At 35.1% G+C, this 17,810-nt stretch overlaps 1 protein-coding gene across 5 annotated transcripts in view; it reads right to left on the minus strand.

The window, feature by feature from the left end:
• CDH7 (cadherin 7) overlaps positions 1-17,810 on the minus strand; it is a 201,921-nt gene that overhangs the window by 92,917 nt on the left and 91,194 nt on the right. For 3 of the 5 annotated variants that reach the window (XM_043963768.1, XM_043963758.1, XM_043963777.1), the window contains 2 exons: positions 12,389-12,556; positions 9,416-9,603 (listed from right to left, as the gene is read on the minus strand). The exons of 1 other annotated variant lie outside the window; for it this stretch is intronic. In XM_043963768.1, the coding sequence (XP_043819703.1) occupies positions 9,416-9,603; positions 12,389-12,556 (356 nt within the window). The remainder of the gene's footprint in view (positions 1-9,415; positions 9,604-12,388; positions 12,557-17,810) is intronic. One more of the 5 variants, XM_043963787.1, reaches the window with a different exon arrangement.

Raw genomic sequence — 17,810 nt, forward strand, 5'->3', positions numbered from 1 at the left:
CAAAAAAAGTACATAGAAAGGAGAAAGATGAGAATAGAACCTTGTGCAACATATGTCTTAAATATCTGTGAACAAACAAATATTCATTAAGCATTAACGAGGTACCAGAGCCTGTACTAAGACTGAAAATAGGATAAAGAAAGAGAAGTCATGTAAAGAAGCAGCCAGAAACCTGAAAGATCTTGATATCTCTAAAGACAAAAAATGACACCCCCCCCAAAAAAAAGACATTGAAGTCAAGCAACTCAATACAATGATCCAGGAGGATGAAATCTAAGAAAATGTCATTGGACATGGTGAAAAGGTCATCATTAGTCACTAACTTCAGCCTAGTAATAGAAATGGAAGATGGAACATACCTGAAGAAAGGGTGGATGGTGGGGAAGTGGAGGTATGAGTTATAGCCAACTCTTCCAGAAAAGTTTGTGATGGGAAGGAAAGAGATAAGATGGTAGCTGGATAAAGTAGAAATAAGTCAGTTCGTCAATAAACATTTATTAAACACCTACGATGCAGGGCCTGTGCTAATCACTGCGGTTACAAAGAAAGGCAAAACATATCTGCTCCCAAGAAGCCCACAGAGTGCACAAGCGTGCACATCCACACACAGATATATATAGGAAATTGGAAATGATGAATAAAGGGAAGGGTACTGGCAGCAGAAGGGCCATATGAAATCTTTCTCAGAATTAAGGAGAGCTGGGCATATTTCTAGGCACATGGGATAGAACCAGTAAAAGGAAAAGAATGAAAATGCATGAGATAAGGGAGGATTGATTGTTGTAGCAATGTCCTAAAACAAGAAAATATGATTAAAGGCACTCAAACAAGGGTGACTCTTTTCTTGAGAGGCTTCTAAAAATAGCTCATTAGAACTACTTTTTCTATTCCAATTATTGCACAACCTTCCTAAACTATTTCAATTCCACTTCTTTTCAGGATTACATGACAAGCTACAGAAATTATTCTTCAAATAGTATCCTTTAGAAAGTCTTGCTTAAGTATATGCATGATTTTAAATTCTAGGCAATGATAATTAATTATGAAGTAGTATCATATCATTATTGATTCATAATTCCAACTTTAAGTATTTCATAGGATTTTTCATATATCAACAAAACCATCTTGTCTATAAATAAATACAGCCCAGAATTCCAGGATTTGGGATTATATGGACTGAGTTCAAAATTAAGTATAGCTGCCCCTTCCAAACTAAAAAAATAAAATAAAATAAAAATTATTCTTGCTAGCGTTGCTCTCTTCCAGAGATGCTTCTGGAAAATCTAAGAGCACAGCACAAATATTTCTCATGCCTAGTTCTCAACAGAGTTAAGTAAAAAGATACCCAGCTCCTATACTTAAGACAGGACAATAATGCACATACTGGGTGTATGATGACCTTTATTCTACTCCACAGAAAAAATGCAAAAACAAAGGGCTCATTATAGCCCTCAAATAATGAACAGGATTCCCCTTCCCTCTCCAATAAGTCCCATCTTTCTCTTAGTGTCTATACACTCCTTCAGATTCATAGCATCAATCACCCTGTGGCTTGGACTTCCTTCAGAAGGTAAATAAATGAGGTTTCTAGAGAGGGAAACCATTGACATTTCACTGAAAATCTCTCATCCCAAAGACTGAAATAGGCATTCAATATTATATGTATGTTTGGGGTTCCAGTGACCCTGTCTGCAACTCGAGGGAAGTTAATCCAGACATCTTTGGGATTCACACAAGGCAAAGCTTTCCTGGCTTTTTCTAAGTCAAGGTTCAACTTACCCTTGTCTATATAACTAGCTCTTCATCCTTTCTAAATATACAAGCAGGGCACCAGGCCTTAGCTGGCATATTTTTGTTTTACTTTGGTATTCTTCCCCCCCCACCAAACTTGCCTGTCACCAATTGTGCCTCCTCAGCATTTCTCTCACTTTCTACTTCTTGCTTAGGGAAAAATAACCAAATTGAAATTACCACTGCTTCTGGAAAGGCTGCTACAATCTACTACCCTGTTTCTCCATTCAGAACAAAAGTTAGCTTCCTTGGCCTCCAGTCCCTATACTGGTCCGCTTTTTTTTTTTTTTTTTGGTGGGGCAATTGGAGTTAAATGACTTGCCCAGGGTCACACAGCTAGTAAGTGTTAAGTGTCTGAGGCCGGATTTGAACTCAGGTCCTCCTGAATCCAGGGCCAGTGCTCTATCCACTGCACCACCTAGTTGCCCCTACACCTGTCCACTTTATCTCTCCTACAGATCTGTCGCCTAGCAAACTAGACCTTTTTTTATTTTTGTTAGAAGATATTTTGATTTACAAAAAGTAGTAAAAACAATAAATTCATATAAAATAAATGTTAGTCTCACTCACACAAACACACGCTTTCTGTATCTTGAGCAATCTCAATCTTTTTTAAAACCTGCCCTTCTTACAATCCTTCTTTTTTTTTTTTTTATCGAGGCAATTGGGGTTAAGTGACTTGCCCAGGGTCACACAGCTAGTAAGTGTTAAGTGTCTGAGGCCGAATTTGAACTCAGGTACTCCTGACTCCAGAGCCGGTGCTCTATCCACTTCTTACACTCCTTCTATCTCCTTAAAATCCCAGAAACCCATCTTTTCTCTGAATGTCCTTGGTCACTCTCTTCACTTGTGGATATGTCTTCTCTAGTGCCCCTGACACACTATTATTTCCAGTCCTCTTCCTCCCTATACCATCTTCACCTAACATCCACTCTTTCTGTGGAATTTACTCAATCCAATCACCCAATTCAGACCCTTGTAGCTGATATGTACTAACACCCTAGCCATTCTCACTTAAGAAGTATAGCATCTAGATCACATATTTCCTCTCTAGCTCACATCCTGATTTTGTTCTTGGGCATTTCAGTTTACATTTTATGTCCCATTGCTTTCTGGGTCATCAGTCTCCACAATTCTAATAACCTGCACCTTTGCTTCATCTCAGTCACATAAAAGGTATGGTCATATCCTTGACCTTATAATCACCAAGTTGTCTACCTCCATAGTCCCTAACTCTGAAATATCTTAGAACTTAACCTTTTATTTTTCCAGCTTTCTCTTTGCCTTAACTTTTCCTAACATTATTGTAATGACTAGTCAGACTCTTCCTTAATTTCTCAGACTATAACACCTCTCCTAACCCATTCCTACTTTGTCCTTATTTTCCTCCTGTCAAAATTTTGATCCTTTGGTTAACCAGTTCAACTTTAGTCACCAACCCATTTAGTCACCAATCCCTTGTTTCACTGTCCTATCACTGCTCATACCACTCCAAACAGGATTAGTTCATACAGTGAATTTCTTTGATCTTAAGTAGAAGATAGATTTGAATGCAGAGATCTGAAGAAGGAATACTTCAGACTTGAAGTGATGAGAGCCTGAACTGTATTTAAGCTGTTATATAGAGAGGTAGAGAATCCTTGAAGCCCTAATTTTGAATCCTGCCTCAGACATTTATCAGTTATGTGAATGTTCAATTCACCTGCATTCTCTGTCAGTTTCCTTATCTGTAAAGTGAGGATAATGCTATCCCGCCATCTACCACAAAGGGTTACTGAGAGTAAATAATAACATATGTAAAGTGCTTCTAAAACTTTAAAAGCACTATACAAATGTTAGCAATTTTACTCTTTCCTAATTGATTCTTTATTTCTTTCTGCACAGCCTCTGTTCTAACCCTTCTTTTCTCAAGCCATTTGCACCAGTGGTGTCACATTCAAAAAGAAATGGTTCCCTGAAAGCTACATATTGACTTAGAAATCTACAAATTTAGATTATCTATGTAAATTATATGTGTTTGTATGGAGAGAGAGAAAGAGAGAGACAGAGACAGAGACAGAGACAGAGACAGAGACAGAGACAGACAGAGACAGAGAGAGTTAAACATTTCACAATTACATTTTAATTTGGTTCCTGTAGCAATCAGGAGTTTTCCCATTTAGGCAGGGACTTTGACACCTCTGATATTACAATACTACCAGCCCTATCTCATCAATCAGGACTTTAACTCATAATTTATTGAAAAGATTGAGACAAATAGCTGTCATATCATTATTGATTTATGTTTCCAGCTTTAGATATTTATGTTATTTTCGATATATGAATGAAATGAACTCTTCCCTCCCATCCTATACTTCCAATAGACTCATCATCATTTCCCTTCTTCTCCTTTGCCACATTTTCAGATGATTGTGGATCCTGTAACTGCCACCACTAATCCCCTTACTTTTACCCTTGATCCAATCTCTTCCTGTCTTATCCAAGAACTTGCCACTTCAATCACACTGTCTCCCTAATTTTCAACCTTTTGCTTCTCTCTTGCTGCCTTCAAACATTGTTAAATTTCCTCTATCCTTGAAAAATTTTACTTTGCCCTACTATCCCCTCAAAATATGCTCCAATTCCCCTAATTGTCAGAAACTCTGCCTACATTTTTTACTTATAGTTTCTTATCTCCCAGTGTGAGAATTGGAATGACACCCCCTACTGGAGAGATATTGCCGGGAAGCTCCACCATGAGGAGAAAGCATGTGATTTAGAAACCATGTGACTTTAGCGTTTGGAAGTGACCTTTTCTGGGGTTTTGAGGTCAGTTCGGCATCAGGAAGTGATGTTTGCTCATGGGTCCTGTCAATCAAAGTTACCAGCCAATTAGCTTGGAGTTGTGTGTGTGTGGAAGGCCCTTTTTCCTGTTTCACAAGAGGTTCTGGGGGTAGCCACTGAAGCAGGGGTCTTTTGGGTCCTTTACCTCGGTTTGGGAGGTCAGATGCTGGGGTCTATTAGATAGTTAGAAATAGTTAGATTTTTACCTCTCTCTCCTCACCAACTTCTGATGCACTTTTAATAAATACTTAAAAGTCTAAACTCTTGCTAAAGCTCATTTAAAGCGACCACTCATTAGATTTTAGACATCATAGCTAGAATTTTAGCCCCTTACACCAGTCACTTTCCAACCCAATGCAATTGGATTTCTAGGCCTATAAATCAATATAAACTTCTCTTTAAAAGACTCTAATGATGGATATTGATAAATCCAATAGTTTGTAGTCTCAAATGATTCTCATATCTATAGCCTTTCTTCTGAGCTCTAATCAATTAACTATTATGAACTGGATGTTCTGTAGGCATTTCAAACTTAATGTGAAATTATTTTCTTTCCCCCAAATCCTCACTTCTTTTAAATGTCCCTACTACTGTCAAGGGTACATCTATACTCGTGAGTTACCAAGATTCTTAATCTCAGCATCATCCTTGATTCCTTAGTCCCATTCACTCCATATATCTAAATCTATTCATCTATATAGTGCTATACATGTGGATATATCCTGGGATTCTATTGTGAGGCTTCTGTTTTCTCTATAAACTCTCCCTTGCTGATTTTATCAGGTGCTTATATTCAACTATCATACCTATGCAGATCTCCAGTTCTGCATCTAAAACAATGATCTATAATACATCTCCAACTGTATTCATAGGTATCTCAAACTCAGCATGTCCAAAACCGGAATTATTTTCTTCTTTAACTCACTCTTCCTCCCAACTTCTCTCTTTCTATATGGGTATTAACATTCTTCCAGTCATCTAGGTTTATGACCTAAGAATCTTCAACTCTAGATTTTAATTTATCTCCCATCTATAATCACTTAATAACACTTCTTGATTCTATCTCCTCAACATTTGTCCTCTTTTCTCTACTCACACCAGACATGGCTATCACTATCCAAGAACTTCTTCCTCCTCTATTCAGTCAGTCAAAAAGCATTTGCTAAGTGGTTGCTATGGCCCCGAGACCATGCTAAGAATCGGGAATATAATGAAAGAAGACAAAAAGCACAACAAAACAAACAAAAAATTATCCCTGCCTTCAAAGAGTTAAAATTCAAATTTCCAATGAGAATATATAAATGTGTGTGATATATGCATGCACATATGAGTAGATGGAAAGGTAAAACTAGAGGGGATGGCTCTAACTGTGGGTGGCCTGGGGGTGGGTTTGCAGAAAAGCATCCTGCAAAATGTGTGATTTGAGTTGAGCCTCAAAGGAGACCAGAGAAGACAAGAGATGGAAACTGGTAGGGAGAACATTCTAGATATGGAGGACAGATAGTGTAAAGGTACAGAGAGGGAAAATTGCGTGTTATGTGTGAGGAACAGAAGGTTGACCAGTATAACTTGGCATCTGCATTCACAGAAGGAAATAAAGTATACAAAACAAGAAAGATGAGAAGGGGGCTGGCAGTTATTCAGAAATATGGGGTTAGGGATCTCCCATACCTTAGAGCACTTGATTCTCCTCTCTAAGGCTAACATGTGGATGAGAACATGTATATATAAGTGGTTCTACCACTTTCTCTTTAAGGTTAGGTCCAGATATCCAGAGTATGGGAGTTTTTTCTTGGGCAATGTGGATAAAGAATGAATTCTTCCTGTATGTTTTGTGTATATAAACACACGCATATACATATATGCATACATACACACTTGCATATCACACATGTACAAATGGATGTGTGTATTAATATCTCTGAAGGTATGTGTACACATATGTATATACACATGTATATATATATATATATAAACATGTATATATGTTTGTATGCATACAAACAAACATACATATGCACTATCTTAAAGTCTCCTTGCCCAGAGATAGCTTTAAAAGATACTTTAGGGAGGGGAACGCCTTATAGCTTAGGCCCACTCTTAGCTTTGTTGAATTCTTATTTCTCCTAGAAAAAATGCTTTAAAAAAGAAAGAAAATGCCAAGTATACAAGTATATTTCTGTGTGTGTATTCTTTTAAATAACTTCAACATCTCGGGATAGGCTCTGTCCCAGAATAGTCCAAACTCATTATATCACCAGTCTTTGAGATTCAATCTTCACGAATAGCCCAAAAGCCATGGGCACACTGTCCCCAGAGAAATGTGGCCAGAGTCCCAAACAAAGGGTAGACACCTTCTAAGCTCATCAGGTTAATCTGGGAACTCTCATGATTAATTCCCTACCTTACATATCTCATACCCTTAGTTTACTTTGTCATGGCTATCTATTCATTATTTTTATAAGCTACCAAAAACTAGTCAATTCAAATCAAATGTTTAATTTTGTGAATGAATTTTTCACTTTACAATTGGTTTTACTATCACAAAGACTCATCTATTTTCAATCTAGTTTTAGAAAATGTAATTTCATTTTTTTCTCCATTATGCTAATGTCCTTCAATCTATATTATTTGGACCCTAGCCTACCAATGAAGGGTGAAAACATGGACTGGCTTTTTAAAATTAAATTTTAAAAGTTTTGTGTCAAATGTACTTTTAAAATGTCACTATTTTTAGCAACAATTTTAGAACGTACCCAATGATAGAATTTAAAAGGACTTCAAACTTTGAACTCATTTTTATAGCTGAGGATTCTGAAGTTTACCAAGGTTAAGTGGCTGATACAAAGTCATATCATTAATTAATAGTCAGAGTGCCCCAAACCAGGTCTCCTCAAAAGAGCCTGAAGACACAAAATTATAAGGATAGGAATTATTTTTTTTAAATATGGTTTTCATTAAAAAATATAAATATTATATCATAGAAGCAGAGTATCTCTTCTGCTAAAGAAGTTTTTTAATCATTAAATTATATAAAGCATAAACTCAAAATTTCAATATTTTCTATGACACATTTCAGGAAAAAAAGAGAACAAAACATTCCACTATTCTTGAGCTTTCATCACCATGCTTATGGATGTGTATGTGTATGTGTATGTGTATGTGTATGTGTATGTGTATGTGTATGTGTATGTGTATATATACATGTGTTTTATATGTATACATATTTCATTTTATATATTTAATTATAATATAAGACTAAATCATATATTCAGTTGGTACATAAGTACTATTCAGTATTACATAATGGAATTCAGTTAGTATATAAGAAATATAACAGGTTATAAATGTTTAGAGTAAATCCTTAACCTTCTGAGGTTATTATAAGTAAATTTTGTTATGTCCCTTAAATCCCATCCTGTGGCATTACTATTAGAGGAAAATTGTTTTAAATAGGGGCTAAAGAGCTACTTATGGGTCCCATATGCACTCTGTCCTCTAAATTTCCTAAAGCACTTTTGAACCGCTCTTACATTTATTACAGCTGCCTAATTCATTCTCCTTATTATCATAATTATGTGTATATGTATCTCTTCCCAACACATCTTCACTAAGATAGCAATCTCCTTGAGATCAAGATTTTTATTTTTTAATACTTTTTCTTCTTGGCACCAATCTACACATTTATATGTTCTTTAAAAATACTTTGAATTGAATTGCAATGGATATTCCATTAACATTCAGTTGTACTGCATTTTTGATTTTGTCTACTTTTAGAAAATTTGTATAACACATTTCAAAATAACAAAAAAATTATAGACATGTTCTCCCTTCTAGGTCAAGCATTTGTAAATATGGTAATTCTGCATATAAGAATAATATTCTGGTGAGTCCTTTTAGAAGTTGACATTATTAATAAGAGGGAAATGAAAAGAGTCTCAAGGATTATGCTTGTGTTATTATAAAATCACAAGTTCTAAAAGTACAGTTTTGTCATGAGAAAAGTTCTATAACTGAGAAATGTCTTCTATCTTCAGATGGAAAAAGAAGATGAAAAGGATTAAAAGACTAGATAATATCTATGGAAGTTTGACTCTGACAGTAGGTCATTCAAGAACAGCATAATTTTGAAAAATCCTAGTTATTTCAGGCTTATAGATAAGGGTTATAGATTTAAGTAGAGAATGAAACAGAGGAATGAGCAGCACAAAAGGTTATTCAAGGCGCTAGAAGTATCTGATAATAAAGGTATATTACCCTTAGGGGAAGAGGCATGAAGAAGCAACTCAACTTGAGGTTCTACAGGAATTCTTAACTTTATTTTGTGTCATCGACTCTTATAGCAGTCTAGTGAAGCCCCTGGCTTCTTTTCTCAGCAAAATTTTTTTTTCCTTTTTTTTTTTTTTTTTGGCAGGGCAAAGAGGGTTAAGTGACTTTCCCAGGGTCACACAGCTAGTAAGTGTCAAGTGTCTGAGGCCGGATTTGAACTCAGGTCCTCCTGAATCTAGGGATGGTGCTTTATCCACTGGGCCACCTAGCTACCCCTCAGAAGAAGATTTTTAAAATAAAATATATAGGATTAAAATGAAAACCACTGATACTGAAATAGTCATCAAAATATTAAAAACAAACACAAAGTTCACAGACTATAGGTAAAGAACCCAAGATATAGCACTTTCAATTAACAGATACTAACAAGTGCAAACCCTGCTCTTTAATGGGATATTTCTCCTTCATTACTACATGCTATGCTCTTTAAAAACAGACCAAAGCAAAACCAAAACAACAAACAAAAGATTACCTTCTGAATAGTAATGATTCCTTCCTGTGTATCTTTGTCAACAGAAATTTTGAAAACTCCCAGGCCATCACCATCCACAATCTTGTATTCCATTTCTGCATTTGGTCCCACATCAGCATCAGCAGCTTTAATTCGGGCCACCACTGATGCCACAGGCAATGACTCTGGGACATTGTATTGGTAAGACCCTACAAAATTTAAAACAAGGACTGAAAATAATGACTTCTATTATCAGGAGGCACATATTATTTCCTCTTCTTAGCTAACACCAAACCAACCTACACAAATTACAACATCAAAACTATTAGTATATGATCATTTGTTGGTTCTCTTTTTTGTTGTTAATTTCTGTGTATGTGAGGCAAAGAAATGGGTTGAACTAGAAGTCTAAAATACCTTTAAGAAATCTGATGACTAAGATTATATAATGGAAACCAAATCACTATGTGAAAACAAAAAGATGGCCCACTGACAGATAAGTGAAGAAACCTTCCATCCTCCATCTCTGGTTTGATGAAAAAAAATGTTTTAAAGAAAGAAAACATAATGACATAATTGTAGTATGTCTTCCATAGCTCTCACATATAGAAATAAAACCACTATATTATTTTATTACAGCTAATAGGTGAAATTCATTTAATGTAGGCTGTTGGTAGATTCAATTTTAGAGGATTAAAAAGATGAGCCATAATCTTTTGAAATACCGTTTGATTTCTATTTAATATCATAAATAACTATGATCAAAGAAAATTAAAATGTCATTTAATTGTGACAAGAAATAACAAGAAAAGGAAGACCACTGCACTTAACTATATATTTTTCAAAAGGTAAAGTTTTTGGCTGAGGTGGATAACCAAACTGACTTTCCTTTAAAACTCTTTCTTTTAGAAAAGCGCCACCATTCACCCCTTTTCTTTTCTCATTTTACATTTGCTTTTGACATCCTATTCCAGTTCCATTAGGATGCAGAATTATAGCTCACAAAGTATCTTTTTCCTACTGCCATTTCTCTCTAGGGGTGTACAAAGTATGTGTATTTTTTTGAGGGATGGAGTGGGGTGAGAAGCAGAGAAATAGAGATAGTAAGCTGACTGATAAGAATAAATCATCTCTCAGACTGAATTTTGGGATAGTAACTTGCTAAAAAGTATTCCCTTAGTCTTTTATTGTGGTAATATGAGCTTCAGCTTCCTGAATGATCATTTTCAAAATTCCAACTGTTTACTTAGCAGTCGCAAAGGTCAAGAAAGAGGGTCTAAATTATAAAATCAATAAAAATAGCCTAATAAAAACCCTTGCTTTACTTGGCTTTAATAAATAACGAAGCACCCATTAAGCAGAGAAGAGTCATATTACCATGGCCAAATATCACAATGGAAACTAGACAAGTACTAAATGTCAACTCTTGCTATTCTAACCTTAGAGAAAAAAAAAAAAGAAACACATGTCCATAATGAGAACCAAAACTGTGAATTTTTTTTTTTATTTCAACATGTAAAAGACACCAGAAACATCATTAAAGGTTAAGCCCTGGGTTTCTTTTTCCAACACTCATAGGAGGTGTTGTGATATTTATAAATATTTTGTAATGGTAGGGAATTTGAGTTTATCTTAGACAACTTTTTTTTGAGGAGTGGAAAAAAAGCAGTAAAGGAATTATATGAAGGGTTTTTGGCACAGCAAGTATGACTAGGGATAGGAGGTTCTGTAAAATGAGGCTTGTGCAATGTTTCTTTGATATTATTAGCTTTAAAGAACTATTTGAGTCCAACCTTATTCCTCCCTTTCTTTAGACCAAGTAGTTACAAAATCCATATGTTGTTCTAACTTCTCTTAATATTTTAAAGAAACACTACAAAAAAGGACAATAGAATGAGTGAGATGACCACCACTCCCCCTGTTCAAAGTGGCCACCTCTAACTGGAGTGCGTGCATGCATGCATGCATGTGTGTGTGTGTGTGTGTGTGTGTGTGTGTGTGTGTGTGCGCACATAGACACATATTTACCCCTTCCTTTCCTTGCTTAATTCAAATGCCACATTGGTCACAGGAAACAAATTGAGGGCATGCAGTTTTCTGGGTTTTAAATTAATTTCTTTTGAAACACTGAATGTACAAGAAAAATACGATTGAAAATGCTAAAAGAATATGTGGTGCGCATGAATGGGTAAACAAATATGTGAAATATAAATGAAAAACTAAATATTAATCTTAGTACATTTTTACTTTTGTCTTAAAATAAGTCATTCATTGCTCCATATGCAGTTTTTTTTCTAAAATGGAGTTGAATCTCATTATTCAAAGATCCCTACAATATATGGGATATGAAAATGAAACGATAGGCATAATAGAAGAAACTGCATTTAAATCAAGTAAAGTACAATATTTTCCACTAAAGTCTGACTCTAATGTGGCCCTATAATTTGGATAAGTAACTCTGGGATCTAGAATGCTATGCCAATGGAATATAAGCTCTAGTGGGTTCAATCAAGCTATAAGGTTTTGAATATGGACTCAGATAGACAATACTTTTGTGTCCAAGAACTACCTTAGCTTCGAAAAAGCTCATCAATGTCCTCCTCCCCCACCCCACCCTGCACAGAACCCTATTAAATCCTGTGGTAAATACCTTGTGATCTGTAGCATGTAATAGCATATATGTACAAAATTTGCCTATCTCTGCAAACTTAAAAAAAAATTTCTTAAATTTTCTACTAGTTTAAATTTTTAATTATATGATTACCTAGACTGCATTATAAAGCCTATATCATCATTAACTTGGGGTTAAATATTCAGGTTACTGATAAAAGCACAATTTCAAATTAAGCTAGTAAATAATTTTGGTGACATTAAGAGTATGGGAGGGCATTAACATACTTCTTTTGGGTATACTATTTCACATTCAGGTCATCTTGAAACAAAGATGGTTGATGCAAAGATAATGCAATTGTATTGCTTAGTAAAAGATCTTACTTCTTGGAAAGCGGGGTGGATTATCGTTGACATCAGTAAGGGTGACTGTGACAGACGTAGTCCCTGATAGTCCTCCATTTTGCCCAACCATATCCTTTGCTTGAATTACAAGCAAATACTGGTCTTTAGCCTCTCTATCCATGTTGGGAAGGGCGGTCTTGATGACACCTGGAAAATTTCAAACCCCAGTAAAAAAATTCAAATAATTGCATTTATAACTAACAGCATTTAAACACAAAAACTAAGTCCTTTTTATTCCTTTTTTAAAAGGATGCTTATTAAGAGCAATGGAATATTATGATTATGCCCATTAATAATCCCTAGCATTTATAGAATACAAAATACTCTACATATATTCATTAACCCTTTCCCCTTAATGTGCCTTTTATCTATTCTGCAGATATTTTATATACACTTATTTACATAGTGTCTTCCCTAATAGAATATAAACTCCTTGAGAGAAGGGACTTTTTCTTTTTAATTCATTTCATTCATTGCTCCATATTTAATATTTTAAATTTCACAATATTTGTATCCTTCACACATAGCACAGTGCTTGGAACATAGTAAGCAATTAATAAAAGCTTCTTGGTTGACTGATCTCATTTGAGCCTTACAACAACCCTCTGAGCTAGTTTCTACGGGTCTTATTACCTCCCATTTTGCATGTCCAAAAATTTAGGATTTTAACTCAGTTCTTCATGACTGTATATCTAGTACTAAAGATGAATAGAACTATATGAATATAAACCAGCCAGTAAAATTGATCTGCCTTCTCTGTTGAGAACTTAAGAGACAAAAGGTTAACAATTGATTATGCTGAATACTGATGCTCCTAATATATAACCTATGATGTTTGTAACACAGAGCTGAGAAGCTTATATAATTTAGTTTGGAAATTTGCATTTATGGCATTATGTTGCAGTGAAATGGAATTTTGGCATCTATACGCACCAAATCATGTGCTCATTAACACTATTTACCCCTTCTTTTAGAGCACTACTGGGCAACACATTATCTTGCAGAGTGATTTGACTCTGAGTCACCTTTAATGGTCAACTATATTATGTGTAATATCAAATGGTAAAATATTTGCTTACTATTCCTCTGGAAAAAATTACATTAACAATTAGAAAAGTATATTTAACATTGATTTCTAAATTAGAACTGAAAGGATTCTATAATAGTATTACCTAAGCATTCATCTCCTTGATATCTTTATCAATATGGGAAACAAGCACCATCTTGGTCTTTAATTTAGTATTCTTATATTAATCTGACAGGCATATGGTCAAAAGTCAACTGATTATAATTAATTTCCCATCTTTTGGGGTCACCTACAGGAGCCAAAAGTAGAAATGACTGTTCCAAACATCTATAAATTTTCTAGATGTTCATGGAAAAAAAGCTAATTACTTCAAAGGAAGACCAGTGGTGTCCTTACAGGTTGAAAATTATGTTATAGAATATATGCCATGTATACAGTACCTAAATAGATGCTAAAAGAGCCATATCTACTACCTACATTACCTTCCTTGAAGTTTCTAGTGAAATTTTTTTCCAGTGAATTTGATTTAAATATAAATGGCATGCTTATCAAATTTTCATATAATATAAAGCTGGGAGGGATAGCAAATATGGTGGAAGATAAATTCAGGATGCAAAAAATATCTTGACAGGCTAAAACAATGAGCAAGCTAAACCTAATAAAGCTGTCACTTAATATGGATGAATGTGCATTTCTATGCTTGGGTTCAAAAAATCAATTTTCTTGTTGCACTATGGTGAAGGGGACAGCTATACCACATTTTGTGTGGGGAAAAAAAAAAGCTGAATTGATGTCATGACAGCAGTCAAAATAATGAATGGAATGCTATGCTAATGTGAGAACATAGAAAGTGATAGAGTTCTGCCATGCTCAGACCATATCTGAAATGTTATGTTCAGTTCTGGAAACTACCTTTTATTTAGGAGGACCATTGAGAAGCTGGAGAGTATCAAGAGGAAGGTTAGCAAGATAAGAAGGGTCCTCTAGACCACTCCATATAACACTCTTTTGAAGAACCTAGAGATGTTTAGCCTGAAGAAAAGGTTTTGTGGGGGAAAAGAGTAATGATAGTTGTCATAGATTATATGAGGGGCCATGAGGAAAAAAAAGATCTCTGCCATCCTTGGTCCCAAAAGAAAGAATGAGTAGCAATGAATAGAAATTGCAGAGGGAGATTTAGGTTCAGTGTAAAGAAACCTTTCTAATAACTAAAGCTAGTCAAAAGTAGAATAGGTTATCACATCTTCACTGTGGGTTTTCCCATTGAGCATGGATGACTGCTTATTGGGGATGTCATAGAGGGTATTGTTTCACTAGATGCCTCTCCATAGGAAGTCCCCTGTAACTCAGAGATTCTGAATTTTGTGATCCTGGTATCACTTGGAGTAGCTGATAGAGCATTGTATACTTAGTGAACCTTCAGCAAATGGTGAATGAATAATAAGTAAAGTATATTCCCTTGTTTCATGTCAGTGATCATTGTTCATTGCTGCAAAATGGTCTTCATGGGGAGTGAGGTGTAGAAAGAGAAATACTTCCATTAATTTAGGAACTATGCTGATTATTTGCTCCTGATTTCTGGTCTGAAATAATAGAGTATTCTGAGCAACCCAAACCTTATTTTTATGAACATTGTATATTACATGCACATCAGTGGGGGGGGGGGTAAAATTAGCCACCTGAATCTTGAAAATCAACTACCTGTTAAAGAAATATGGAATGGAAAAAGAAAAACAAATCATCATTAGCAAAACATTTCTACTTTAATATTTAAATAAAATATTCATTGAAGCTATAGGTTTTTTCATAAAACTTATTTGAATCAAACTATAAAGATCTTCACAATCTAGATGACAATAAAATGACAGCTCTGATGTGAAGAAGGGCTTAAGCATCAATCACTTATTCTAAAACACTGCAATTCTATGCCTTTGCTACAATCACTGAAATAGAGGGACAAAGGAAGTACACCACAGTTAAATCCATTCGAGCATCTGAACAGGTTATAATTTAGCTTTGAAACAATACAGGCAAAACCCCCAAGAACAAATAGCAATACACATATGTTTGGTTCTGTTGATATTTACCCCCCCCCCAAAAAAAAAGTCTTCCTAAAATCAAAAATATTCTATGAATATTTCATATTTGCTATTCGGTATAGCTGCTAGCACTGATTTCAAGAGGAATATAGATTGACTTCTTCAGTACAAATTGTCACCAAAGGAAGAAATATAAATACCCTGAATAAAGGATAGGGGCTTTGGGACCTATGTCTTTTCATCTCCTATTTGTGGAATACTAAGCAGCTGTTTTATTTATTTTCACTTTCTAAATATTACATATTCTTAGCCTAGAACATTTGGTTAGTGGAAAGATCTGTTATGTAGACAACTGAATTTATTAAGACAACAAAGTACCAAATTAGAGAGATTTTCTACTCATCAAGTTTTAATTTTTAATTTCCATTCACTTTTCCCTCATCATCATTCCCTTATAAAGTAAGACTCCATAAGTGAGCCATCATCTTTGCAAGTTTGTTACTATGGAAAGAGAAGGCTATGGCTCTCATCTAATCAACAAAGTAAACAGCACAGTCAGCCTCTAAAGGTTTTGTTTAATGGTGCTATCTGTGACAGGAGATAGAATTATTAGGATAAAATTATTTTTATGCAAGTTAAACAGTTGAATGCAAACCTTTAATTTTCTCTCTAGAAGTGATGTAGCAAATCAATCCTTTTTCTGAAGTAAAAAGCACCACTGAAAATTCAGGTGGCAAAGTGAATATATATAAACACCTATTCTTTTAAACATATTTTTGACAAGGATAAAGCTGTTAACAGAAAATGGTTTTATGACCAAAGATATTCAGCTATGACATATTTCTAGGTCTATGTTGCATACTTCCGTTTTTTCTACTTGACTGTTAAAAGGGATGAATTTAGAAGTAGGGATTTATCAACTATTTTTTGAAAAGGTTTTGCCACTAATTTACGTATGAATGGTTCTAAATATAGAGTAGTACAAATGAGAGGTGAATGTTCTATGAAGTTACTGGGGTTCAGTCCCTTTGCATTACATCTCCACAGGTATACAGAGATTGTACTGAGGTCAATAATATAATTTGAATACATCACTATGTAGACTTACCTACAGGGAGAAGAATCTTTCCGTTACTGTTAGAAAGTATTTTGAGGATGATTTAAGAATTTATGTTTTGGACAAAAATTTAGAATATTTTATTTAGTTGGCCACTATAGGATGAAAACACTGGCATACAGATCATAGGACATGGTAGAGAAATATTTTTAATCCATGTTATTAAAAATAGCATGCTAAATTTAAAATATAAACATTATCATGATTCGTCATCAGTGGTCTGTTAGCTAGGTATGAACTGGATTTTCAGATGAATTTCCAGTAGACCAAAATTATGTAGTATAAAATTGCTGTGGCGCCATGCATTTGGGTCAACAAGCTTGGCACAGGCGTTTCACAAGTCATGACCTCTGGAGTACTTCTGCACACAAAGTGAAAGCAGGAGTGTGCAGAGCTCACTGAACACTAATGCTGTAGTGCTCTATAATATTTTCTATGGTGGGGGGTGGGGGGAGTGGGGCTGACCTTAGAGATCTAAACAGCCTTAACTGAAAGAACAATCATGAAATGCTCTGGAAACATGTTTGTATACATATAAGTATGAAGTAGTTTTGTGCACAAGGAGGCATTGGTAGTTAGAGGCATCAGGTGAGGCCTAATTCTGGAAGTGATATTTTGACTAAACTTTGAAGGAATGTTTTTAAGAAGTAGAGGAGTGAGTTCATTACAAACATGGGGAAACACTATGAAAAGTCACAAGGGCATGAGATATAATCCTTCATGTGAAGAACAGCAAGTAGATTGGTTTGCCTAGAATAGAGAGTGCATGAAAGGAAACAATGAGTAATATGCCTGGGAAAGCAGGATAGAGACATTAAAAAGGGCTTTAAATGCTCAACAGAGGAGTTTATATTTTGATCTTACACAATAGGCAGCCACTGGAGTTTTGGAGCAGGTGAGTGGCATGGTAAGGCCTGTACTTTAGGAATATAACTTGGATAATTATATGGAGGCTGGATTAGAGAATGGAGAGGCTTGTGGGAAGGAAATCAAATAGGAGACTACTTGCAAAAGTCTAAAAAAGAGATAAGATTCTGAACTAAGCTTGTGGTCATGTCACTAGAGAGCCAGAGCCTAAAGCAAGAAATGCAGCAAAGGTACAAATGTAAAGGGTTGGCGATTGATTGGATAAAGGGAGTTAAGTCAAGGATTAACTTGAAATTGCTTATATGGGGATTTCCCCTTTTCCCTCTGGAGCCATGCAGAACAAATACACTG

Source organism: Dromiciops gliroides, chromosome 1 (assembly GCF_019393635.1).
Source record: "Dromiciops gliroides isolate mDroGli1 chromosome 1, mDroGli1.pri, whole genome shotgun sequence".
NCBI lineage: Eukaryota > Metazoa > Chordata > Mammalia > Microbiotheria > Microbiotheriidae > Dromiciops > Dromiciops gliroides.